This window comes from Dermacentor variabilis, chromosome 1 (genome assembly GCF_050947875.1).
Source record: "Dermacentor variabilis isolate Ectoservices chromosome 1, ASM5094787v1, whole genome shotgun sequence".
In the NCBI taxonomy this organism is placed as follows: Eukaryota; Metazoa; Arthropoda; class Arachnida; order Ixodida; family Ixodidae; genus Dermacentor; species Dermacentor variabilis.
Window position 1 is genome coordinate 134,362,878 of NC_134568.1, and position 27,684 is coordinate 134,390,561.

Below are 27,684 nucleotides of genomic sequence, written 5' to 3' on the forward strand. Positions count from 1 at the left end.
GCGGAAGCTTAATTGGCATACAAGATCAAATATTCAGAAGTAGAGGAGGCATGTGTACGCTGCAGCGAAAATCCGGGGACCACTCAGCACATCCTAAAGGAATGCGAAGGAATTCACCCAGTGATAATCGTATGCAACGCATGCCTTCCCGAAGCGCTTGGGTTTAAAGTGGACAGAAGCGGTCAACCGGTCAGCAGTCGAGATAATCAAGAGAAATTTAGTGTATTGGTGGAAAAAAACGCAGGGAAGATGTTGATACGACCAGATCTCTTTCAGTCATACAGGTACAACAGAGTCGTCATAGCATAGGCTTGAGATTTGCGTGTTACGCGTGACATTTTGTCGAGGCACATCATTTAGGATGTATTCGCCGAGTTACTGCAAAGCGTCATTAAAGCAGGAGGCAACAGTACGCGCTTCACCTTGTCTGTCTTCTTGACCACTCTCAGCAGTCTTTTGTTATGCCTGAAGCAGTGCGTCTCAGCCATGATGTTTCACCAACTAGCTCCCGTCGCAGCATTACTAGCATCAATACCACAGTATACAGATATGTGCTTAAGCGTCGGTTTACACAACAGTCTTTACGCGGTCTCTATCTATAAGCATTGCTGAAGCAGGAAGTGAAAACAAAAAAAAAAAAGAAGGATTCGCAGCGGCGCGTCTCCTACGGCCATTCACTGTATTCGTCCTTTGTAGTACATCATTGGGACGGGCTGCCGTAGTCTTTTTCTCTAATCTCCGAACAAATAGCTGGACTATTCGCTGCGTGTGGACATGTTTGCCGACCTCGAGAGAAATGTCAGAACCGGAAGATACACATCGTCTGGGGGATCACTGCACCGGTGTGGGAATGTGTGGCTCAGTCCCTTAATGGAAAGGACTCAGGCAAGTGCGAACTTCAAGGACTCGCCCTCAAAATGTCCGTCAAGGAACAACAATGGCCATCGCGCTCGCGGTTTCAGATGGCAGAGGACAGTCCGACGCTGCACTAAGCGATGCAATGGCGTCCATTCGGCAAACACGCCGACCAACCACGCGTAACGTCTTGTGTGTGGCCCACAGAGTGGCTAGAGTGGTACCACTTCGGAACTCGGCGTGCATCGGGGGCAAGGACGAGACGGCAAGCATGCTGTCCCACGGAGCGAAGACGAGCTTTTCCTGCCCTGCCCACCCGAGTGGCACGATGCTTCCCATCACAGCACGCTTACGGTTAAAGTTGCCACACTGCAGACTGTAACGGGTGCATGTATGTCGGTATACTGTAACTCGGTATATCTCGGGCAAATACGGCAAAATGGACTTTAAACATTGACAAGGTAATCAGTGAGCTGTCATCGCCCCATAAAAGTACGGGAAACCCACGCCCTGGATACGTGTGTAGCTATGCAGGGTGTCCCACGTAACTTGAGCCAAACTTTGAAAATATGCAAATGCCACGTAGCTGGACCACACCAAGGTATTGTTGTTTGCCGTCGCTTGCAGATACTCAGATTATTTGCTTGCATTCTGCCTAATCAGACGATCAGTCTTACTTAATTAATGAACTTCTCAAATATTATAAGTAGATGAAAAGTGTCAATGAGAAAATTGTAGAGCCACATGAAAAACTCCCGATACAGCTTTGTGTTGCTCCATACGTGCTACACAAAAGTGTTTTTCCGAGCTGGAAAGAAGCCCGCGAATACACGCAAAATTGCTGCGCGACTGGCGGCTCGAGGCACTTTGCATGCATTTGCGGGCTTTTTTCACGCTCAGAAAAACACTTCTATGACGCATGTATTGAGCAACAGAAAGCTGCATCGGAAGTTTCTCATGTTGCTCTACAATTTTCTCGTTGATACTTTTCATCAAATTATAATTAATAATTTGACCATTAATTAAGACTAATTATATTATTAGGCAGAATGCAAAAAATAATCTGAGTATCTCCAAGCGACGGCAAACAACATTACCTTGGTTCGGTCCAGCTACGCGGCATTTGCATATATTTAATGTCTGGCTCAAGTTACGTGGGACACCCTGTATACTGTAAAAACACATGTGCAAAATAATAATATCAAAATATTATCGGTATTGTGCCCCACCCTATTGGTGTTACTTAAGATTGCTGTATTCTTTCTTTATTCTACCATTTATTTGCTGCTCGTGACATCAACTGTCGTGTCTCTAAGAAGTCTTTCTCCATTTGTACGAGTAGCGCATAAAAGCCACTACAAGACGTATGCGAGCAATCTCCCGTCGATAATCTAGCACATAAATGCACATTGCAACAGAGGGAACTTGCCTAAAATTGCCATTTGACCGGCACTTGACCGTCTGTTGAAGAACATTTTGCCCTAAGACCACAGTTATTGCCTTTCTCCGACAAACGTGTCTTGAGCACTTTGTCCAGCCGCTTACGAGCTCTCGTATTTATAGTGTAGTTCTGAAGTCGCAAGTTTAACTTCCCTGTCTTACAGGCAAGACTCTTCGAGCAAGGTTTTCAGCAGTGGCCCTCCAGGTGCTCTTTTGTACCTGCATGATTATCGCGTACAGTATCCGGTGTTCTTATACTATCAACTGCCCCAAAAAGTTGTGTTTACCGCTTGTTTGTCCTCGTTCAAACTCACAAGTAAAAACGATGTTGTGCGCCGACTGTTCTCATCGTGCATCGGTCCTGCGGCACCGCTCACTGACCCGCGGCACCAGTCTATGACCCACGGCACGGGGCATAAATATACGGTGGTTGTTGGACGATTTTCGTCTGTAAACCCCAGTGACGAGGAGAGAAGCTCCTAGCAAATAGTGTCATGGGAAGGTAATACAGACGCTTCAAGCAGCCCAAGCCAAGTCAAAGTGGGCCAGCTAATTGCCAAGCCCGCAACGAGTCAACGCACGTCGACTGAGAGGGGTGGGGGCTCCCCTATTGATGACTTGTGCGCCTTTGTCTTATCCTTCCCATATCTGAGACGACTAAGGAAAGAGCGAACTGGACGCGGAGGCCCTCATGGATTACCAAGGGGCCCGAGCTGCCACGCCTGTCTCTGAGACGAGGTCATTGTATGTCCTCGGTGTGTTTCCCTGCTCATGCATAGTGAAGTGCGTGTGTTTTGGGCTAAGCTCTCCTCGGAGGGAAATGGCTGCAAACTTCCTGATTGGTAGAAGATACACCTTTCATTTAACATTGGATTGGAGGAAGCTGACCTGAGCGATACAGGTTCACGAAGGCAATTCGTGACCTGAGAATGGCACGGCGAACACAGAAGGAAATCCAGCGCCATTTCTACAAATTGCAGGAACAACGCTGGAAGTCCCTTTGTGAATCACTGGACCCTCACAAACCACTTCCATACATCTGGCGGACTGTTAGTGGCCTGCGCTCGTCTCCGCAACAGCGACACCCTTTCATGAACTTAGCCCTACATCACTGCCAGGCGCAAGTTGAGGTGGCGAATGATTTTTGTGCGTGGATCGCTGGCGTGTGTGCCACACCCAACGCCGAAAACGTGAGTGTTGTCCCTGTATCTCGAATACTAGAAATGGAAATTCTATTGACTATGGAAGAAGTGGACGCCTCCTGGGCTGCTTCTCGACGTTCATCCTCCCCAGGGCCCGACGGCATCACTTGTGCAGCTGTTGCCCATCTTGGACAAGAGGACAGGCAAGAGCTGTTAAATTACTGCAAGCGCTCATGACATGAAGGCATTGTTCCTCAGCAATGGAAGATTACTAGTCTCGTACCGCTACTCAAACAAGGAAAGTCACCTTTCAACCTGACGTCATATCGCCCTATTTCCCTGGCAAGCTGCACAGGGAAAGTAATGGAAAAGATGATCCTTATACGCCTGGAATGGTACATTAAACGCCACAACGTGTACCCTGTACCCTTGTCACCCTGACTCCATGACAAGTTTCAAGCGAGGCAGGTCATCAGTAGAAAATTTTATTGACCTCACAACATTTATACAACAAAAATGCCTCAAGCGCATATCAGTGGCGCTCTTTCTTGATAAGAAAGGGGCGTACGATAATGTTAAACAGGAAGCGATGCTCGAGTCATTAGAGGCTGTTGGAATTGGTGTCCGAATGTTTAAGTGGATCCGCGACTATTTGACCAGAAGGTCCTTCGTGCTTTTGCATAGATTTTGCGTATGCATTTTGCATACGGTGGCGTCCCACAGAGCGGGGCATTGAGCCCTAATCTTTTTATCCTAGCTGTGGTTGGCCTTGCTGGAATATTACCGAAGACAATTCACCTCTCAACTTACACCGATGATATTTGGCCTTGGTCTTCTGTGGTGACTCGTTTTCAATTGCGCGCAAGAATTCAGCGGGCAGCCACCCTAATTTCTCCGTATGTCCGCAAACAAGGCCTTACTGTGCCCATCGAAAATGCGCGTTAATCGCGTTTACGCGCAAACCCATGGCGCCGTACCCTGTTGCTCTCAATGGCCAGGCTATCAAACGCCAGAAGTTTCACCGCTTCTTAGGTGTGATTATTGACAGAGACCGTTCATGGAACTCCCCCCGCCCCCTGCATCTACCTGAAGCGGAGACTAATTTCGATTGTACATATACTGAGGTTCCTGTGCGGGGATACCTGGGGCACGTTGGTACGGTCCATGCTGCAGCTGTACAGAGCACTGTTTCTGGGCTTTTTACGGCACAGCTTGCCGGTTTTTGGCGACCCCATGTAAAACAAACTTTCGTACCCTCGAAAGTTTGCAAGGCCAGGCTCTACGGACATGTCTTGGACAACCACGATGCCACTCGACTCACGCAACAATCATGATTGCTAAAGACTACTTGGTTCAAACATATATAACGATTGATAACCTTAGAGCACACATTCGACATCTCCGTCGCGTACTCAGTCACTATATTGCTGTAGCACGAAGACGACAAGCCACATTAAGCCACATTTTTCGAACTTGTTGCGACACATGAAGGCTACCTTCCGTCGGACTTTACAGCAGCAGAACCAATGTTACCCCTGTGGTGCTTACCACAGCCACAAGTACGCCTCACGATTTCGGGAATTACGAAGAGGACCCGTCATTCTACAGTGGCTCTACGTCAGTTCCTGCTGTCATTACTGAACGAGGCACATGAACAAAGCACGCAAATTTACACCGATGGGTATGTCTCAGCCACCAGCTCCACATGCGCTGTTATCCTCCCGGCCTTACAAGTCACAATTACACTCAAAGTGTCCCATATAACAGCCTCTACGGTAACAGAACTTCCTGCTCTACGTGCAACTGTGTTGCCATTCCTCTTTCGAGGGCCGACGCAGCGAAAAAACTTTCCGCACTTGCGCGTGACCTGACATTAGCCCAACATCCGATTTCACAAGTGCACGCCTCCATACCCTGGACCCTAAATTACAGCTCCATATTCCGCTCGAGCTTCCACGACGTGACTACACCCTTCTTGTCCGTCTATGGCTTGGAGTAGCATTTTCAAATGCCTACTCTTTCCTTATCGGAATGGCCAACAGCCCACTGTGTAACTTCTGCGGGAGCAACGAAACGATCGAGCATCTTCTTTGTCAGTGCTCTCGTTTTAACCCACAAAGAGCAGTCCTCTCAGCCACCTTAGACAAACTGGACAAGCGCCCAATGGCCGAAAACAAGATCCTTGGAACCTGGCCTACGCGAACATCAACGCGATCCGCTATGAAGGCGCTGCTCCGATACTTGAAAGACACGGGACTTTCTGAAAAATTGTGAATATACACTGTGTGACGTAGGGCTGTACGGTGACACTGCGTAAGACTAGGAACGCCTTTGCGGGCTGCGTGACAGTGCCCACAGAAATAGTTCGTGTGTACGTGCGTGTGTGTGCTTAGGTTTTTTCCCTTTTTTTATCCTTCTTTCTTTCTCACCTATTGCATCCCCTTGCCCCTCCCACAGTACAGGGTAGCCAACCGGAGATAATCTCTGGTTAACCTCCCTGTCATTCCTTTGCCTTTCTCTCTCTCTCTCTCTCTCTGCTCTACGTGCCTCTGTTAGTTACACCTCACAACTCATGAGTCACAACTTGTTGTGACTCATCAAGGCTACCTTCCGTCGGGGTTTACACCAGCAGCAAGACCACTGTTACCTCTGTTGTTCCTAAGACAACCACAGAAACGCCTCACGATTCAGGGAATAACAAAGAAGACCCGTCATTCAAAAGTCGCTGTACGTCAGTTCACACTGTCATTACTGAACGAGGCATATGAACAAAGAACGCACATTTACACCGATGGATCTGACTCAGCCACCAGCTCCGAAGGCGCTGTTATCACCCCGGCCTTACAAATAACAATTACTTTCACAGTGTTCTATATAACGATCTCTACAGCAACAGAACTTGCCGCTCTACGTGCCGCTGTTAATTACATCGCACAAGCCAAACCTCAAAAGTGGTTCATTTTTTCTGACTCCAAGGCAGCCCTTCAGAGTATGCAGTCAGCCTTACGACGCAAAACCCATGACCAACTGGTGTTTGACACCAGAGAGGTTCTTCATCAAGCCCTCATAAACGGACATGACATCATCTTCCAATGGCTTCCGGGGCACTGTGGCATCGTTGGAAATGACCTTGCTGATGATGCCGCCCTGTCAGTCCACGAAAAATCCCTGACACTTCCTATACCCCTTTCAAGGACAGACGCTGCGAGGGATCTTCGTTTACTTGCTCAAAACAAGACCGAAACTTTGTGGAACACCCCGATTTTCTCCAACTGCCGTCTCCACCAACTAGATGCTACATTGAAGCTGCATATTCCATCAAATTTCTCCCGCCGTGATGCAACTTTACTGCGCCGCCTCTGGTTAGGAGTGCCATTTAAGAAAGCCTACTCATTCCTTATTGGAATACTGGACACACCGATTTGTGACTCGTGCAACTGTGAAATACGATCGAGTACATTTTGTGTTTTTGTAATCTCTGTGAGGTCGAACGCGACGTTCTTCAGAGGGTGTTACACTGATTAGACAGCAGACCATTTTCAGAGACTAAGATTATCGGACCATGGCCCGACGCGTCGCAGGTTTACAAAGCGACACCGGCACTGTTACGTTTGATGAAATCGGCTGGCCTCAGTGACCGATTATAGGCGTGAAGTTATGGACAACCGCACGTATTCACACTGATAGTACCTTCTTCCCTCCCTCTCCTTTCTTTCCTTCTCTTAAACCCCTTCCCCCGTGTAGGGTAGCAAACCGGACGTGCGTCTGGTTGACCTTCCTACCTTTCCTTCCTTCTTTTCTTCTTCCTCCTCTTCCTCCTACTGACCTGAGCGGGAAGACGGAAGGGACATAAGACTAGATGATTGCTTTATTGAGGATCGGCAGCTTGAAATCAAACTGAACTTCTCATGATCGTGATTCCAATATTCTTGTACATATTGTAAATATAAACATCGTGCTTAAAACTTCCTCGACGTCAGGTCAAGACCTATGATCTCGACTCCCTCTTGGTGCGTGAACGTCCCACGTCTTCGGACCCCCGGTCACTACACCACATAGCAATCGGATAAACAAACTGCTGCGGAAATGTGCACATGTTTCGTCGCATGTCGGCAACTGAATGTCCGGACAAACTTAGCAACTAAGCAAAGTGTTATGGAACAATGCGGGAGCGAAACGAAAGTTGAACGAAAACGTAGTAGGGGTTATGCGAAAATCTCCTTTTAAAGAAGATTAGCAAGAAATGCTGCAGAAACTCTGCGAATCATATGCTAATGCGTAAGCATTCTTAAGCTCGGCTGTTATTTCGCTTTTGCTTACTTATGTTGCCAGCTTATTCATGTCTGCCCATCGCTTTATACGGAGTCAAATAATGCTTACGCATTACTGGACAATTCTCAGGATTTCTGTAGAACTTTTTTATCGAGCGGCGCCGTATAACGTCCTTTCCGATCCGCTTCTGAACTTTTCCTTTCTCTTCTTGCTGTTGGTTATCTCTTAGTTCCTGTCGCTGTCCTCGTTGTTCCTTCTGGCGAGTACCACATTCCCCTTGTCGTTCAGCGTTGGTAGGCCGCGTCTTCGTTTCACCGAGCTTACCTTTCTTTGGTGCCATTGCAAGCCTTCGTCCCGGCACATCCGACCCCTTCGAAGCGATCGTATAAACTGAGCCTAAACGCTACCACAACGCGTTTTCTTGCCAAACCACACCTACCGATCGGTTATTGCGATCATTTTATACTTTTTTATTGCATCAATTGACTACGTCGAGGCGGCGACGTAGTGACTACTTTTTGTTTTTATTGATTCCAAAGCGACCAATTGCCTACAGTTACACTATTATAACAATTAAATGTCTTAACTTGATCAATTACGCACTTATTTCCCAATTACACGGCCTCACGAGACAGACACAGTTTATCCGGGGTATTCGCCAAAGAATGCGTACGCATTAAAATTTTGCATTTCGATTTTTAAAATTTTTTTATTATGGTAGCTTTCGACTCCGCAATAACTGTGTGACGCCTCAATTACTCGAGCGCGCAACAAATAAACAAATATACAATGCATTAATGGGGCCAGTCCAAAACGTGCAAAAAGCACAGCGTGGCTTCTAGTTTCAAGCAGGCGTCCTTGTAACAACACGAAGACTGGAGTTCGTGAGCATGCGATATCACAATCCGCTGACCTGTGCGTTAGTCAGCCCGGTACAGTGGTTGCAGGCGACAGCAGGATCGTCATCGTAATGAGTCCTTAAGTGAGCATAAAAAGATAAGGAACCAACAAGGCCGTGATATAAACGGAACTAGAAATATGTATTACGAAAATAAGTTTAGAAGTGTTCCTAAGATCTGGACCATGTGGGAAAAACCTGTTGCCGTGAAATGAGCAAATCACTCTTGCTGAATTTGTAATCGGTGGCGTACATCATATGCATGGATCCTGCTAGGTAATAAGCTTAATAAGTATTTCTCCCCCCTCTGTTCTGTCTCTCTTTTTTGTCTCCCTGCTCCTTCCAACTGTGCAAGGTAGCCAACCGTAACTACCTCTGTTCAACCTCCCTGCCTTTAGTTGCACCCTTTCTCTCTCTCTTCGAATCTGGAGCATCAAAAGTCTTCTACACCAAAATTCTAATTGCAGGTCATTCCTCACACACAACACTATGAAGTCACTTTTCCTCGCGCCGACCACACTGAATGAAGCCACAACCCTATTGCTAAAATTAAAGAGTGCGCGCGCATGTCGCGATGATGGGATAATAGCCGAACCGATAAGAGCGGTGGTTCAATATACCAGCAAGTCTTTGCTGCACTTATGTAACCTTATTTTGTCCATCTGGTGCATTCACTCATAAACTAAAGATCGCGAGAGTATCCGCAATGTTTAAATGAGATGATAGTAATGACATCAGCTACTACACATCAATATGGTTTCTCCCAATTTTTTCATATGTTATAGAGCCAGTTATCAATACACAAATTCTTAATGACTGCACCAAAAATGACGTACTTACATAGAAACAGTATGATATCCAAAAACAATGATTCCGCTGAAATGACGCTTCTGATAAGTAAAAAAAGTGATAATTTCCGAGGATAAATTATATACTGTAGGAGTACTTAACGATTTCAGAAATGTGTTTCACTCTATTAAGCATGACATCCTAGTGTAAAAATTAAACGGGCATGATATTAGGGAAGCTTCTCTCGAACTAATGCGTAGTTATTTATCAGACCACTATCAGTGCACAGACACTCACCCCAAGTCAGTTTTGGGAGAAAGTAAATATGGAGTTCCTCAAGGCTACATTCTTGTCCCACCTCTCTTTCTTTTAGTGTACATAAATGACATTATCAACGTTCCAGTTAGTCTAGACATAATTCTGTACATCGATGATACAAATCTATTTTTTTAGGATAAAGCTTTAATATTCTTCAGCTGTAGGCTATTAAACGGCTAGATAATCTAAGTAGTTTAGTGAAAAGAAACTCAAACTAAACAATAAAAGAACTTAGTAGATAATTTTTTGTCCCCGAAACACGTTTACCGAGAAAAAGACGCTTCTGAAATTCCGCGGTGAAGTCATAGAAATTATTTGCATTGCAGAAGTTTCTCGGCGTTCTAGTAAAAGAAATATGAACTAGTCCCCATCATGTTGACAACGTCAGAAGCCGTATTTCCCGTTCAATCTGCATCATTCGTAGACTAAGGCAACTTTCGCCTCTATGATTAGAAATACATTTTTATACTGCATACTAGGCAATCTAAGTTTACACTAGTGCCTCCTTATGTGGGGCACAACAAAAACGAATGTCAATAAGCTGTGTACACGACGAAAACTAATAATGCGAGCGATTGAAAACGCGCTTTATCGAAGTCACTCTGCACTATTCTTCAAAGCGAACAACGTATTAACGATTCAACACACAATAAATAGAAAAATACCAATTGCGATTTACCGTGAAAGTAGACTAAATAAATATAGTATTTTCCAATTTTTTTTAGGAAACATGGTTAATACACGAAGAAAGTTAATTTAACACTCGAGCTTTATACTTAGCAACTATGGTGCAAGAGCAATCCTACATAATGGCAAATTTCCTAAACCATCGCCCTGTTGTCATCGATATCGTACAATAGTTCATGCACTTAAAATATTTCAGCAAAACAATTGTGCTTACCATTTATCAATTCAGGAATGACTGCTGGTCTGTACTGCGCCACGTCCACCTTTCTTACATTCTTTTTTTTATTGTAGTGAAATAGCAGTCCAGATTATAAATTTGTGTGCATTGTTGCGACCCGTGTAGCGTTTAGGCCAGGATCTACCCGGGACATGGATGAGTACATCCGGTGGTAGGAACGAAAGAAAAAGGGTAATCAGAGACTCTCCGTAGATAGACTTGTGCATAAGCAAAAACAGGAAGGTCATTCCGATACGTCCCTTCTCCGAGACCTGGCAAGAAAGTATCTTCCGGTAGGAAAGGATGAACTACGGGAATGCCCTCAATACGTGGGGGAGGACGCCCCAAAGCTTGATGATCCGTTTTCTGAGGCAGATATCAGGGAGGTGCTCTACAATCTCAATGGTAGGTCGGCCCCTGGGCCGGATGGGTTAACCAACCGGGTTTTGAGGAACCTGGACGACCGGTCCATTAGCACCATTACAAAGGAAATCAACAAGGTATGGGAGGAAGGTAGTGTTCCGGACTCGTGGAAGCAGGCGACGGTGGTACTGATTCCTAAGCCTGGAAAGCCCCCAAGCCTGGACAACCTCCGGCCCATTTCGCTAACGTCATGTTTAGGTAAGGTTGCCGAACACGTTATACATAACAGGATCTCAAAACACATAGAGCGGGAGGGGTTGTTCTCGTACAATATGGTAGGGTTTAGACCATCTCTTTCCACGCAGGACGTCATGCTACTGCTAAAAAGACAGGTTATTGACAACAGGACTAGAGACGTCAGGGGCATTCTTACACTAGACTTGTCCAAAGCCTTCGACACCGTATCGCACGCCTTCATATTAAATAAGATTTCGGCATTGAACTTGGGAGGTAGATTTTTCGCGTTTGTGGAGTCCTTCCTGAGGGGCAGGACGGCGGTCGTCAAGGTGGGGCAGACCAAATCAGAACCATTCCCGCTAGGAAACAGAGGCACGCCACAAGGGGCGGTGATCTCCCCCCTCCTATTTAACATTGCAATGCACGGACTCTCGAAGCGGCTGGCCGCCGTGCCAAACGTGGGACATGCGCTGTACGCCGATGACATTACGATCTGGTGTCCGGGAGGCTCGGAGGCGGCCGTGGAACAGGCACTCCAGGAGGCCTTGGACGTGACCGAGTCCTTCCTGGAGGGCACGGGTCTCCAACTCTCCCCGACCAAGTCAGAGCTCATGTTATACAGACCGGCAAGGCAGGGGGTTCGGGGGCTCGTGCCGCTCGAGCAACTCCCCATAGATGTATACACGCGAGACGGCCAGAAGATCCCCAGGGTGAATTCGATTAGAGTTCTAGGATTGTTGCTCGATGCCAGGGGCTGTAATGCCAAAACCATTGCGCATCTGACCGCCAAAACCGAGAATATTCTCAGATTAATCATGAGAGTCTCCAATAAGAAGGGGGGCCTAGGCGAGGACAACCTACTTAGGGTGCATCACGCTTTTCTTATGAGCCACATCAACTATGTGGTCTCGGCCCTGCAGTGGACAAAGACTGAAAGGGACAAGCTTGACACGTTGATGCGGAAAAGCGTCAAGAAGGTACTGGGTATTCCGATCACGGCGAGCACGGACAGGCTAATGCAGCTCGGCGTTCATAACACGGCCCTCGAACTCATAGAGGCGCAACGAGCGGCGCAGATCACGAGGCTTTCGGGCTCCAGCGCCGGTAGGCGCCTCTTGGAGGCTGCGGGCTTGCAGCCGCGTTTCAGTCACAGCGAGGCGGTTCAGCTGAACGAGAACTCCAGAGGGACCTACGTCGTCAGTCCCTTCCCTAGAAACGTTCACCCGCAACATAATGCGGGCAGGCGAGCAGCTCGTGCCAGGGCGATATTGAAGAAAACGGTCGGCATGGAAGCCTTCGTGGACGCAGCTCAATATGGGCGCTCCGGTAAATTCACGGTCACGGCGGTAAGCGAAAAGGGCGAGCTCCTATCTGCGGCCTCGGTAGGCGCTGTGACGGCCGACGTGGCAGAACAGGTGGCGGTGGCGCTGGCGATGCAGGATTCAAAAAGGCCGTATATCTACACTGACTCACGCGCGGCCGTCAGGGCATTCGCTACGGGAATGGTTGCGAAACAGGTGGAGGTGATTCTGAAAAACAAGTCCAGAACTAATTGTGACCCCGTGCATTATATTATATGGTTCCCAGCTCACATGGGCGACAACGTGCTGCCGGGCCAGTTGAACCCCAATGAAATTGCTCACCGCCGTGCGCGAGAATTAACGCGCCGCGACGGCGATGGGGCTACATTGGATCCGGAGGAGCTCGGCCACAGCGACCCGTTATTAACATTTCACGAGATCGTCTCACATTATAAAGAGGAACGCAGGCGCTTCCCGCCTCCGCATCCAAATCTATGCAGATCACAATCGATCACGCTTAGGATGCTTCAGACGAGGTCATATCCCTCGCGAAGTTTCTTAAGCAGGATTTATCCAGAAATTGACCGACAGTGCCCGGATTGTGGGGAGGTTAGCACTCTACCTCATATGCTCTGGCAGTTTCCTGCGTTACGGGATACGTCCCTCACCAGCGAACGGGACTGGGACGAGGCCATATCTAGCACGCAACTTAAGCTCCAGTCCATGGCCGTCCAGAGGGCCCATGAAAGAGCGGAGAGGCTTGGCCTCCCGATTCCGACATGGGAGCAGCCAGCGGCGAGCCGGGGGCCCCAACGGGTCTCCACCGGCTAGTCCCTCAGGACCTGAATAAAAGTTCATTGTCTGTCTGTCTGTTTTACATTATTCACACTGGCTCCAGCTACAGAAGCCCACTCCATGTAGGAGCATGTTAAAGGACTGAGTTCACATCAGGACACGTCAGCCCAGACTGCGCCAACGGTCTACACATTTAAAGCCGTCGTCGTCGAGAATCTGATGACTGTATCTCGGCCAATCACAATCGTCCAATCGGCTGCAAAATCCCTCCCATAATGTCACAACGTTCCGCAGGACTCCGCCTCCTATGTTGTACCTTCGCCCCCGCATATTGCCCAAGCGCGTAGCAACCTGGGAATCTGAAGTCGACGCTGTTCCCACGGTAGTCCTCGACGTTGGCCCCTTTCATCAAATAGTTCAGCTTGTCAGGGTCAGGTTCAGGTAGAGGGGTCTTCGCGGTAATTACCGCTGCCACGGAGGACGGCAGTTGCCGTCGCCTCGGAGTGAGTTCTTCTGCGCGTCACAGTCCACGCCAGGCCTCGTCGCCGTCTGGGCGCGCGCTGATGAAAGGACGGCCTCGTGGGAAACGTCCAAGGAAGGCTCATCGCCGTACTGAGACGTCACAGTATGCTTGTATTCACATGTATGCGTATATGCATGTATGTAGATATACGTATCATATATTGAAGTGAATTTGTGTATATATTTCCTATCGCTGCTTTTGTGTACTGCTTTGATTAAAACTCATGTTATATGAAATTGCACCTGTTGACTGGGCGATGTGTGTATGAGTAAGGAATATGATACTTTGTCAGTCATTCTTGGCTTCTTATAAACCTCCTAGACAAGATTAATACACTTTTTTTTCTTTTGATGTTGTCTCAATAAACAATGATAGAAGCAGTCAAACGATATATGCCGTGATGCTGAACGCCACTTTACGTGACTGAAAACGCTGCTCAAAAAACAACAGACGTTTAAACGTATATCGGAACGGCAGCCCCTTAGTCCTTTTTCAAGCATCAGCGTTTCTTGACTACTAAAGCATTTTTCTTTAGTGCATAAGCACAGGACCTGCCGAAAGTGCATCGCTTAGAAAATGAGCAAATCCGTGACCGATCGCAATTCGTGGTTGGCTCCGAAAATGTTATACGCGTCTAGGAAATGCACAGCCTCAGAAAAAAATTTAATACTATTGTGCGAGAGTCGACCGCACCGCGTGTCAGCGGCCTTGTAGCGGCGAATGGCGGCTGCATAGGCGACAGTATGCGCGGGCGTGCAAGGCGATTTCCAGTTTAAGTGCTATCTGTTGTACTGTTCGCTTTAGAAGTGCCCCTTGCCGCTACAACGCCGCTCACACGCCGTGCAGTCGACGCTCCCATGATATCATAAAATTTGGGAGAGGCTGTATGCCGTATTACTTGGCCTTCTGCACCATAGGAGAAGAGTTAGGAACCAACCCCCGGCTCCTTCTCATGCTCATAGAACCTGTGAACGAGGAGCTAGGTTGAGGCAGCATCATTACCGAATAATTAAAAAAAAAGGAAAGAAAGAAGACAACAGATACAAGCATCGACTTCCAAGTAAGGAAGTTCGCGTTGTCGCCTTATTTCTTTCAGTCCATGCCTAAGTTGGCATTTCGTATCCTTATGATGCACCACCAGTCAGCCCAAACCTGTACCGTATCTCCAGCTTGCTTCAGTGGTTTGCAATTTTATGATCGCAACTGCTTTTTTTTTCGCTCTATCTGTACTCAACTAACACAGTGGACCTATTAAGTTAAAAGCATGTCCTCGGCGACTCCCTGCAGTAATCCCGCACCATATGCTTACTCCCTACGCCATGCGCTTTACCTCTGTACACAGGACTGTCGCAGATGCGGCTAAAGCAAGCCAAGGTGACCTCGGTACCTAAAATAACTGAGGAGCCCGCAAAGCGCACTACGCTCATGAAGACTCTCTCTCTCTCTCTCTCTCTCTCCACTCGCCTGCGGGTGCGATTATTCAGAAGTTTCGGAACACGTCTCTTACAGGGGTCGCACAAACGCGAAATAGCTGGCAGCACAAAGCGAGCAGAGCGGCCCGGGCGCGTTTTAAAGCAAAATGAGTGAGAGTAAAGCGGATCTTGCTGTATGGTTGCGGACATACTATGTACGGCGAGCGTACACACGATTGATTTCACCACAGCGCCACCGCTCGCAAGGCAAGCCAGGTAGTAAAGCAGCCTCTGCTCCCTTTCCCACCCGTCGTACTACTATGCACGATCCGCGCCTTCCGCAATTTTGGGGGGAGCACATGCGCGCGCTCGCCACACAACATTCCGCGCGGCCCCCTGGCGGCGCGACGCCGCCGCTGATAGGGCACGTCCGCGCGAGTCGACGCGCCGTTTCTCTGAGCCACGGGGACGATGGCCAGCGCGCAAGGGGCCAGTGGCGGAGGCATACACCGGCTCGGTCACGTAAGCCAGTGCCAGAATGGCCAACGCTAAAGAAACAGACATCCCCTCTCGGAGTCCCCCCCCAGTGCAAACCCTTGGCGGGAGCCCCACGCTGCCGGTCAATGGCCGCGGTCGTCCGGGTTGACGTTTTCAGCTCTCATTACGTCCTTCACCTTACGTAAGGTGCGCAGAGCGGGTGCACGCACGCGACCTTCAAGGCTGCCAAAGGACAAACGGCACGTTTTCGGGAGCACGCACCCGCTACTCGGCCGAGAGAAAGTAGTCGAGGGGAGCCCCCGTCAGAGGCTCCCACCGGGTGGATGCTGCGGGCCGTAACATTTGTGGATTCTGATGCAGCGCATCGATGTGGAGTGCCCTCGCCTTCACGAGCGAGTTGGGGTTGTTGCTCGGCAGGAACGCTGTTGCTTGGCAGGAAAATGAGCCAGAAGGATTTTAATTTTACTGGGAGCAGTCATGGGCCGATTACACTCGACGAGAAGAGGTGACTGCGCTGACATTTTATTTTCTAAAAGTTCGCTTCCACAAGAGTATTCGGAGCTCCACGAATTACCGGGACCGAACGGGTACGGCAGTGCTACCCTTCAGGGCGAATTGCGGCCGTGGGTCAGTCTTGTCTGTTTGGTGCCTTATAGCCTCGACTGCAATGCTGCCACAGCCGCGCATGAATAGTATGCAAATAAGGAAAGTAGAGTAAATGTTTGTAGAAACAAGTGTGTGTGTGTGTGTGTGTGTGTGTGTGTGTGTGTGTGTGTGTGTGTGTGTGTGTGTGTGTGTGTGTGTGTGTGTGTGTGTGTGTGTGTGTGTGTGTGTGTGTGTGTGTGTGTTGTTTGTTTTTTGGTTTTAAGATTAGCCCCACCCCTTTCCTTTTTGTCATTAGTATTCCTGCCAGTCAACATTTTTTTGGACCGTGCAAAACAAAGTCTTTAAGGCTTTATGTGTTGGTGTTCTAAGGTTCCCGCTGCTCTCTGACGATGGCGAAGCAAGCTAGGGATTACTATTGTATGCGTGGTTGTACGCTTTTAAAACGTCATAGCGCAGCATGCTTGCGGCGCATAAATACGTTGAAATTTTCATATATGATGAAGTGTCAAGTGGTTTTTGTTTCCTTTAAGCTTACCGTTCAAGGTGACATATATACAAGCTCTACATGAAAGATGCGTCATCCTATATGTAAACGTCCACGGAAGGCATTCAAACACAAGATGACTCTCATCGTGGTAAACAATCCATGGGTGCGCTCGATGTTCGAGCGCAAGTAGACTCATTAAGGGGCCCTGAAGCATTTTTATGGAAGTAGAGAAATGTGTTTGACGTTAAAGTACACTATTTCAGAAATACTTTGTAGCAAAAGGTACTTCAATGAGTTCAGCAGAAGTACAACGCCTTTGATCCCCTTCGCGGTGTTCCCGCTCCTTCTTCAATGCCTTGCACTGCGAAGGCTACGGCTGAGCGGGCGGTGCCCATAACGCTGCGCTTACGCTTACAATTGAGTTCACGATGTCGCATCGCTTCGCAGTGTTACAGTGTACTAGACAGTACACAGACAGGCTGTGTTTTCTCGCACCGAGTGCCATCAGTAGCGCATTTCCTTTCACGCTTATATGTCCATCCGATTCACCTGCACTTTCTAAACTAGTTCACGAAGTGCTGCACTTCGTTATTCGTTCCACCAGTTCAGCGTGGCGGGGTCTGCACGTCGCCATTCTTTTCACTCAGTGAAGGCTTCGCGCAAGACGAGTTCACAGCACTCCTTGCACTTGTCAAAAAGATAGCGCAGCATTCGTGCAGCAGGTGCCGTGCCGGTTCTACACGCGCAAGGACTGGTACTGATCTGGCGGGAACTATAGTTCACGAAATGCAGGGTAAATCGAATGGACCTTATCTCAACGGCAATCAAACAATATCCGAGGGTCTAATGAAACGTCGTCTTCATGTTCGCTCGTGCGAGTACATCGGCAGCGCGCACAGCGATGGATGCCGCGCTCCGAACTCGCGTTGAAAGGATTCCTAATGTAACGAGATTCTATCATGTTGGAGACGCACCTTGGAGTTATGCAACTCTGGAAGCAGACTACCTGTTCCATTCAGATGTTGGCGCTCGGGCACTCAGGCCGGCTTGCCACCAGCCTGGAGACGCGTCACCCACAGAGATCAATCAGAGCCCATCAGTGAGCCGCAGCGAGCTCAGCGATGGTGCTCATGGCGGCACCCCGCGGGGGCCGCGGTGTCTACGCTACGCGGAAGACGCAGCTACATGCAAGTGTAGTGGCTGACTACGTTTGCGATGTGCACGACAGGGTTGGAGTGCGCGCTCGCGCTCATGTGTTCCAGTCTGGCCGTGCTACGAGGTGTGGACTGGCTTTGTATTGGGCCAGCTTGACCTACGAATGGTAGCCAGATCCAAATTGCGCATTTTGAAGCGCTGTAAATAGCTCAATACAGAGCCATGTCTGCCAAGGCGTCTAGACATGAGCGGCCACAATGAGTACGCGCTGCCAAGAGTACGTGTGGTCTGATCTTAAGCTTCACGGAGTTCGAGGCTAGCTGAGTGTTCAAAACTAATTGAAATGAGAGAGACTGAATGTCTACGATACCGATGAGCAGGGTGGCCAAAGTTTAATTCCTATGCCGGCGGCCGCGGTCGAGCAGGAGCGTACGATAGTCGGCTTCTTCCAGAATTATGTAATTCTCATCGGAATTTGAAAGCACATTTTCGCTTACTTCAGTTTAGTTATTAAACTGCGTGAATAAATATACGCAATAACAGTAGGAAGAAGGGGAGTAATCCATTCAGCCTTCTTCACTGATGTCAGCTGTCAGCCAACAGCAGCCGTCTATGAGAATGTTGCATGTGACGACATATGCAAGCCGCCAGCATCTTTGAAGCGGGTGAGAAGAACATCTCCTTTGAAAAGACAGTGTTTGAGAAAAAGACGGCTTCGGCGCCCTGCTTGTGAGCTCTACGCGCCGAGCACGACTGCAAAATTTGTCTAGGACGTTCACAGCAGCGCATGCTATCCACAGACTTGTGTGGATAACATCAACAAGCCCTAAGGATGGTTCAGGACCCCTTTGACGATACTGTAACATTCGTTTCCGCGATGGTAAAGCGATTGGTTGGGATGTCATGACACTCACGGCGGATGGCCCAGTCCCGCAGGCGCCTGACTCCAAGAATGACCTTCAGAAGCGCCGCCTGGCAGTCCCCGGAGAGCTCGGCTTCACTGCTGACCCTCACCAGCGCCGGGAACACCGTCTGCACCACCTTCTCAGCCGTCGTGCGCAGTGCAGCCTCCATCGAAGCCCATTCCCGGTACATTGACTCCGTGTCCTGCGCACACATGCAAAAGAAGGTACACACGTGCATCAGGGAAGTGAATCCTCCAGCTGCAGGGAATTGTGTCGGTCAAGTACTGCGTGAAATTAATCATATTTCGTCTCAATGTCCCACTGGTCAATATGCACAACAACTGCACAGGTGTCAGTGGCAGGTAGGCCTGCCCTTGGAGAGTCGGTCCATTGAGTTTAGCGGCAGATCGTTCACTACGCAACATAACTGTGTCGAAAGCCCGTTCAACCGCCGGTCTATTGCCTCCAGATACTTTTAAACGCTACACTTTTCTTTCTGTGCGCAGCAGCGCGAAACAAATGGGCAGCGCGAAACAACATCGCCCGACTTTCGAACAGGCGATTTCTATACGAAATCATCAAGCACAAATTGCATGTTTGAAATGAAGGCACAGCGAACCACCGTTCGCCGCATACCTAATTAAGCGAATGCGAAATCCTCCCAACAATGATATCTTTCCTATAGCTGCGAAGTACATGAGAACGAGAAGCTCTCCATCACACTCTCCATAGTGCGGTAATGTAGAGCTGCTGTGTTTCTCTTACGACGGCATCTTTGCTTCTGCCCTTCATCGTGCAAGACGGTCACAGTGCGTCGCAGTCCCTTTACAACGTGTCTGTCCACTCAGAAAAAAATTGTCGCCATACAGTGGTGTTTGATCCTGCCTCTCTCTTTATGTCGTGTGTGCTTCTGTAAATTCGCACTCGATCTCTACTAGGACATATTAGCGCCAACTCGCTCAAAGAAAAGTTCAGTGAGGTTACAGCAGCTGTTGCGAAACTTCCTGGCATGTGACCGTTGGTATATGCGCGCACGTGGTTGCCGCACAGCTCACGCAAAAGGAATGTAGGGTAAGCTGCTTGAGAACGGGCGACAAGTCCGCATTTTCTTTATTTCCGAATCCCAGTTATAGCGATGTGCGCTTGAGACAAATCAGACACAAAGGAAGGATCGCCGGTTTTGCTGTAACCGTGAGGCATGACGGTAACCACTCCCAACGCGAAAAAACGCCGTTCGGTACAGTGAAGTTTGTGGACGCAGGTATAGAGAAGCGGGCTAAATGGGCGGGATCCGTGAGAGGCGTGAATTGTATTCCACAATGTTTCCACGGCATTTTGGGTCGTGATGAAGTGGTGCCGGGCAAACGCAGAATGTGTCGCCGTGGATGGAACATGTTAAAATGCTTGTGAATGGCTAATATTTATGGTATGGGATCGTGAATATAGTTATCGACCTCGGTTTATTGTGTGTCACGGAAAAAAACCACCTCGAGTTCTAGTGAATTTCCAGTAATCAGGAGTTCCAATCAGTCGGCCGAAGTGAACTGACGTGTCGTCGGCGCGCTGCAACGCGACCTTCACCGACCGCCCTTGACCGCCCTTGCCCGGGCCGCTTTCGCCGGGAGTCACATGGGAAGCGGCTTTCTCGCCGTTTCCCACCAACGCCTTTTCTTCCCGGGACTTTCTTGCCGCTCCCCGCGCCTCTACAGCTCTGAAGCAGTTCCAACGCTGCTGCCCCTGCCGGAGCCATTGCTGCCTTGGCGTGTTTTCTACACCATGAACCAAAAGCGCCAAGCGACCAGCTCTTCCGAGGCCCATGTTCTAAACGGGCGTGCAAAGGGCCTTCGACCAATTCACCGCTCTGTTTCGATGGAGCATTTGTCTACCGCAACGTCATTTTCCAACGAGCAGAAGATGCAATCGGCGACGGAGAACCCCGCCGCGCGTTCCTCAACAACAACAAAGACGCCCGAGGTGGATACCGCGGGAGTGGCCGCCGATCCCATCGTCGCCAATTTTCCCTCCCATCAGCGAGAGGTGGACACTCCGACCCGGGAAAGGATGGAGGAAGATGCTGCCCCGAACATTTACGACGACAAAGCTGACGACGACACAGGTGGCTGTTGGAAGACATTTATACATAAGCGACGCATCCGTCAAACGCGCGCTAAGACGCAACCCTCCGAGAATATCTTGGGCATTCCGGACGCCTCCCAGAATACGCAAGCGCATTCGGAATCAGAACCTGCGTCAACTTCCTTTGCACGATGAAAAGACAATTCTGCGGCCTCACGGAGGACTTTGTCTCGATAAGTGGACGCGCCCAGAACTCGCCAGTGCTCTATGGAGTGCAGCCGGCTTGACCACCGAGGATCTTCAGGACATCATATTCCGACTGCGACCTCAGCAGAACTTGGCAATCATCAGCACACCCCAGTCACACGTAGCCGACGCATTGTACAAGGTGAGGGAGCTGAACCTTGGTCAGCGGGTCTATCCCATCACGACATATTTTGCGGCCCCAGACAACTCGTGCAAGGGAATTGTTCCTGGCCTTTTGCCCGGTACACCGTATTCCAAGCTAGTGGATGAGCTTGTGGCTCCTGGAACTCAAATACTTCAAGCACCAATGATGGCTCAAACCAACGTTGCGTTGGTAACATTTGAAGGACTTAAAGTGCCTCGCTACGTGCGTTTCTATGGCGCAGAACTCCGCTACTACCCCCATCGACCCCGCCAACTGGTTTGCAAGATATGTCACAAGCTCGGCCATTGGGCTGATTACTGTCCTACGCCGCACGTGGTCATTTGCGCGACTTGCGAGACTGACAACCCCACCCCGTCACATCCGTGCACCCTACACTGCAGATCCTGTGACGGGACCCACCCTACAGCGGATCCAAACTGCCCGCAGCGTGCTAGGCAGACACTGAACAAAGCTTGGGTGCAGAAAGCTCTCGAGAAAGAGCAGCGTGAACTCCAACCCTCCAGCGACCCGACCACTACCACAGATACGGCGGAGACCCGAACGTCGCGCGCCCCAACGAAGGAGACCAGAAAAGTCCGGTCGGAGACCCGTTTGAGATCCCGTCGCAAGTTCCGGACCCGCTCCAAGTCTCGGTCCCGATCCCGCGAGGCATCGGTGCGCCTCCCAGAGAAGCGCCCTCCTTCCCCATCTTCCCAACAACCCTACAAGAAGGCCCTGCAGACCAACGCCCCAGCGAAGTTGACCCTGGTCCCTTCAGGGGTGCAGCGGACCCCGGAGAAGAAAACAGCAATGGAGGCGCCTCGGGAGGTATAGGTCGGGCGGAGGTTCCCCCACAGCTCGCTCCGCCCCGTAAATCTCTCCCTACCCCTTCCCCTATTACCAATTCCTTAACAAATCCGGATCCTCTAATAGAAATGGAAAATGGAGGCGCGCTGTGAGCGCCTGCAAAAACAAATGGACGCGCTGGTGGCAGACATGAGCACTAGTATGCAGGCGGCTCTGGACAGGATAGAACGCCATATGGAGGCCCTTCAAATAGGGATTACGGAGCAAGTGAAATCATGTATAGAGTGCACTTTCGCACGCATGCAAGTTCCTGGGCTTAGCGGTAACAACGAAAGCGCGCTTTCCGACCAAGGCTCTCGGCCGCAACCTTCAAATGTGGGCACCCGGCGCCCGCATCCCTATGCACGACCGCCTGCTTCCTCTCGCGATGATGATGGCGCTGCGTAACGCGGAGCAACTAGCGGTGTGGCAGTGGAATTGTAGGGGATTCCGCCGAAAACGAGGCTCCCTACAGCAGTATATCGCCACCATGCCATCCTCTTACAGGAAGTCAATTGCACCCCTTCTTTATCCGGCTACAGCACGCTCTCGGGTGTCTCTCCTATTGTGGGAGCCTTAGTTTCGAAACATGTTACATGTCGCATGCATACCACTAACATTGACATTCCTCACCAAATATTGGAAATAATTACGCAAGGTAAACGCAGCGAGAGTCTGTTTATACTCAATGCGTACAGTTCCCCCCGTTCGCGAACGCACTGTTTTCAGCACCTACTAACAGAATTTGGTAGGTTTGGGCGGGTTTGTGTGGTGGCCGGCGACTTTAACGCTCCGCATACTGCATGGGGTTACGTTAAATCGCAGGCTAAAGGGACCCGCTTATGGAATGCCATCTGTAACATGAGATACACACTGCTTACCGACCCAGAACACCCCACTCGGATGCGCAACAGCGTATCTCGTGACACCTGCCCTGACCTTACCTTCGTGCGCAATACTGGCCCAGTCGTTGCGCACGGGCCTTTAGAGGAGCACCTTGGTAGTGACCACTACATTGTGGCGACCACCTTGTCATTACGGGGTGCGCGCAGGCCCGAGCGAAATGTGCGTATAACGGATTGGGCGAAATTCAGGGAACGTCGCCAGGGCCCACCTGAGCGCCAAAGGTACGAACGCTGGCTTGACTCTCGCACAACATCTAGAGGCCACCACGAGCACACTGCGCACCACAACCGAGACACCAGACATAGACCCGCATTTACTTCATCTTTGGAACGCCCGCAGAGGGTTGACACGACGATGGAAACGACAACGCCTCAACCGCAAACTTAGGAAACTTATAGATTAAATTACACGGGAATTTCAGGAGTATGCAGAGATCCTTACGAAGAATAACTGGCGAGGATTTTGCGACCACCTCTCAGGCACATTGAGCACAGCAAAAATGTGGTCGATTCTTCGCTCACTCACAGATCCCACCACAAAAAAAGTGAAAAACATTTCAACAGCTGCACATCCTAATGCACGAGCACAGGGACGATGTCTCGACACTCCTCAGAGAGCTAGAGAAGCATTTAATACCCACAGGCCCGCCGCCGCAGTACCCTGACTATCCTTATGTAGGCGAGGCGAACGAATTGCTCGATGCAGACATCACATCTGACGAGGTGCGGGTGGTCCTACAAGACCTACGCCGCAACACGGCACCGGGAGCCGACCACATCCGATTCGCCACTCTTCGTAACCTCAGTGACGCGGATATTAACCACCTCCCCCATATATTCAATGATTGCTGGCGCAAGGGCATGCTTCCCCAAGCATGGCGACACGCCGACATCACACTGATCCCCAAACCGGCCAAGCCTGTTAAGGTTGAAAACTTACGACCCATCTCCCTAACATCCTGCATTGGTAAGCTCATGGAGCATGTACTCTTGCGGCGTCTGCAGCCCTTCCTCGAAGAAAAATCATTCTTTTCTAACTCTCAATTCGGATATCGGGCTCATCTGTCTGCCAAAGATGTGCTTTTACAATTGCGGGAGGAAGTCATAGGACCTCCGTCGTCCGCCCAAACGAGAGCACTCATCGCCTTAGACCTAAAAGGGGCATTCGATAATGTTGAACATGACCTCATGCTTCGCAACGTTGCAGATTCACACTGTGGAATTCGCATGTACAACTATATCCGCGCATTTCTTCGAGATCGCACAGCCACCGTAGGAATGGGACCGCATCGATCCGGTACAATTCGCCTTGTAGGACGTGGGACACCCCAGGGCTCAGTTCTTTCCCCTACTCTATTCAATATCGCGCTCGCAGGGCTCCCCCGGCTACTCGACCAGATCCCTGATGTCGCCCACGCTATTTATGCGGACGACATTACTATATGGTCGACACGGGGTTCCGACGGAGCCATCGAGGACCGATTGCAGCAAGCAGTCGATACAGTTTCCGAGTACGCGAGAAAATGCGGCTTAAGATGTGCTCCGGAAAAGTCGGAGCTCATAATCACTCGCCCCCGGAGCCGTTCCTCTACTCCCCCTATCACTGTGCACGTGGATGGCACACCGATACCACAGGTTAATCGTGCTCGTATCCTCGGCCTACACGTCCAAGCGGATGGCAGGTCAAACTACACTGTTTCCCTTCTATCCAGACAGATTGAGCAAATTCTGGACATGATCCGGAGGGTCTCCAACAGGCGCTTGGGCCTTCGAGAAGAGGACTTGCTGCGCTTGGTGGAGGCATGCGTGATCAGCCACCTTACATACCATCTCCCATTTCAGCGGTTGACCCGAGCGCAACAACTTCGCATAGACGCAATGATTCGCAAAGCGACGAAGCTGGCCCATGGCCTCCCGAACTATACTTCCACACACCGTCTCCTTAACTTAGGGACACATAACACACTAGGCGAGCTGCTAGAGGCACATTGGGTCAGCCATCGCCAGCGCCTCCTACTCACTCCTACTGGCCGCCATCTTCTCACACGGCTAGGATACTCTGTCCCACGCCTTGAGTCTGAAACCCGTCCAACGATCTTGTCGTCAGCGATACGCCAAGCACTAAGTATTGATCCATTGCCACGTAATATGCACCCCGAGCATGACAAAGGGCAGCGCTAAGCCCATGTACGATACATTGGCCGCATACTTGCAAACATCCCGGAAACACATACTTTATACACGGACACATCACGCACTCAAGAGGGCTATACCTCGGTAGTGTTGGATGGCACCGAATCCCTGAGAGACTCTGCTGCAATGCGCGGAACAAATGCCGCTTACGGAGAAATTCTCGGTGTTGCTCTTGCAATTCGATACGCCATCCGTGTTCCTCAGGAAGTGTATATATTGACGGACTCGCAACAGGCATGCCAGGCGTTCCTATCAGGACATGGCATCCCGAGAGCGGCGCACCAAATTCTCAAACAGATCCCGCAAAATACACCAGCCACACCTCCCCGCATTCACTTACTCTGGACCCCTGGTCATACCTCGCTGCCGGGTAACGAACGTGCACATGCGGTTGCCCGAGAAATTTCCCTCCGGGCGTCTCGGCGTGGTGAGGCGACTAGTTCAAAGTGGGGGGATCCCTTGCTCCGTTACAGAGACATACTCCGTCATTATACACGCATTCTTCGCACCCACGCCGCACCACCGCCGTCCTTCTCGCGGGAGGAAGCAGTGGCATTATGCCAGTTACAAACCGCAACTTTTCCTAATCTTGTCTCTCTCAATAAATTCTACCCACACTGTTATGCATATCGTTACCGTGGCTGTGGCAGCTCGCCCACAATCTTCTACGTCACGACTGAGTGCTCTGCAAACCTCTTTCCTCCCTTGCCAACTCTCCTTTACCCCCTACGCAACAAAGAGCTGTGGGACGATGCCCTCCGCGACGGACCTCCCGAGGTCCTCCGAGCTGTGATACAACGGGCTCGAAACATCGCCGGAATCATCTTAGGGACCCTGGACTGAGGGTACCTCCCACACTGCTCTCGGCATTCAAATATTATTAATAAAGATGTTTTACTCTCTCTCTCCAGTAATCAATTTTGCCTTACAAGAAACGGCCTTCATCTTTGCGCATACTACAAGCTTTAAGAGATTTACGAAAGCGTAACCCAAGCTTCGAAAATAGAAAGCCACGCAACGAAGCGCACAATGGAATATTCTTGCCGCACGCTTCTCCATGCATCGTCAGTCACGACTCCGTGCGCTCCGCCGTCGTAACATAAACGTCAGCTGTCCTGCTCAGCCAAAGCCGGGGGTCAACCCAATTTACCGTCCCATTACTCGGCAAAGTGCGCTTTGCGTCGCGAACGCCCATCCATACAGATACCCGGAACGGACGTCTTTCCACTTCGCTGCTTCCAGCATCAGCCGCGAGCAAACGGAATTGAGACAATCTGCTTGCGCTCGCGGAAGACATCGCGTGCATGCCGTGCTACTACACGGAACAAGAAAGCGGCACGCCGTCACTACACAACTTAAGCATTCTGCGACAATCATCCAGCCCCGGCCAGTGCGCCACCCGCCCGGCGGTGCCGGAGGTATGCGCTCTTTCTCTTTCCGCCCGACCGCCATCCTCCGAAATCGATTCGAACCGGACATCAGAGCGAGTGCGAACTTGCGGGTTCGCGCGCGCGGCCCTTCCGTTCTGACACTTCCGGGTGGTCGTCACTTCCAGCAAGCAGGGTCGCTGTCGGAAGTGGACGGCCGGAAACGCGAAACCGAAGAGAAGGCAACAAACCCGGTCCGAGTGCATTCGTTGCCCCGCGGTGCGAATCCAGACCCCTTCGCTCTCTTGGGTATACGCCGCAGACCACGTATAGTGCATGCGTGAGCCGCCACTGTGTCAAAGGCCCCGTGCGCGCTAAGGATGCGCACTCTCACGCCCTTTCCTTGTGTGTATGCGGTTGCAATTTCGTGCGTAGTGCAGAAGCACGTACGGGGAAGCATAAAAGCACTCGAAACGGGCTGTTATGACCGCCGCAATAAAGCCGAGGCTCGTCCGACCAGCGTCCGCGCGGTTAGAAAAGTCACGCGATGAACAATACGGAAGGAAGGAGGAAAGGAAGGAAGGCCACTAGTCGCTGTGGCGACGTCGACTGCGGAAGCGCATTAAGTCCACAGACTCAAGTTCCGGGGCGTCCGCGCTGAGATTTCCCGCGCTGACGCATTTGGCACGGTGCTTCGCGGCCCGTCGCCGCCATCTTTGTACGCTGGACAGATATGTTTCCGTTTCAAGCGCAGACAGAATGCGGATGGAATGAAGTCTGATGCCAACCCGATACGCGGGCGTTATGATTTTTATTTTAGGGTGGAGCGTTAGTTTCGACACTTTTTAAACTTAATGAATGTGCTATATTGCTCGCAACATGTTTCCACGGCGCGGTTAAGAAGCTGAACTGCCCCATGGATCATTTCTTTTTTATTTTGTATTGCGAAAGCACGCAAAATGCCTCCAAAAAGAAGTGTACACATAAAATTACTGCTAGATGTTCT

General features: G+C 50.1%; 1 protein-coding gene across 1 annotated transcript in view; it reads right to left on the reverse strand.

Moving 5' to 3' along the window:
- The window catches only part of LOC142584854 (O-acyltransferase like protein-like), a 98,662-nt gene that overhangs the window by 57,479 nt on the left and 13,499 nt on the right, over positions 1 to 27,684 (reverse strand). The window contains exon 2 of the mRNA XM_075695164.1: positions 18,910 to 19,102. Coding sequence (XP_075551279.1) covers positions 18,910 to 19,102 — 193 coding nt within the window. The remainder of the gene's footprint in view (positions 1 to 18,909; positions 19,103 to 27,684) is intronic.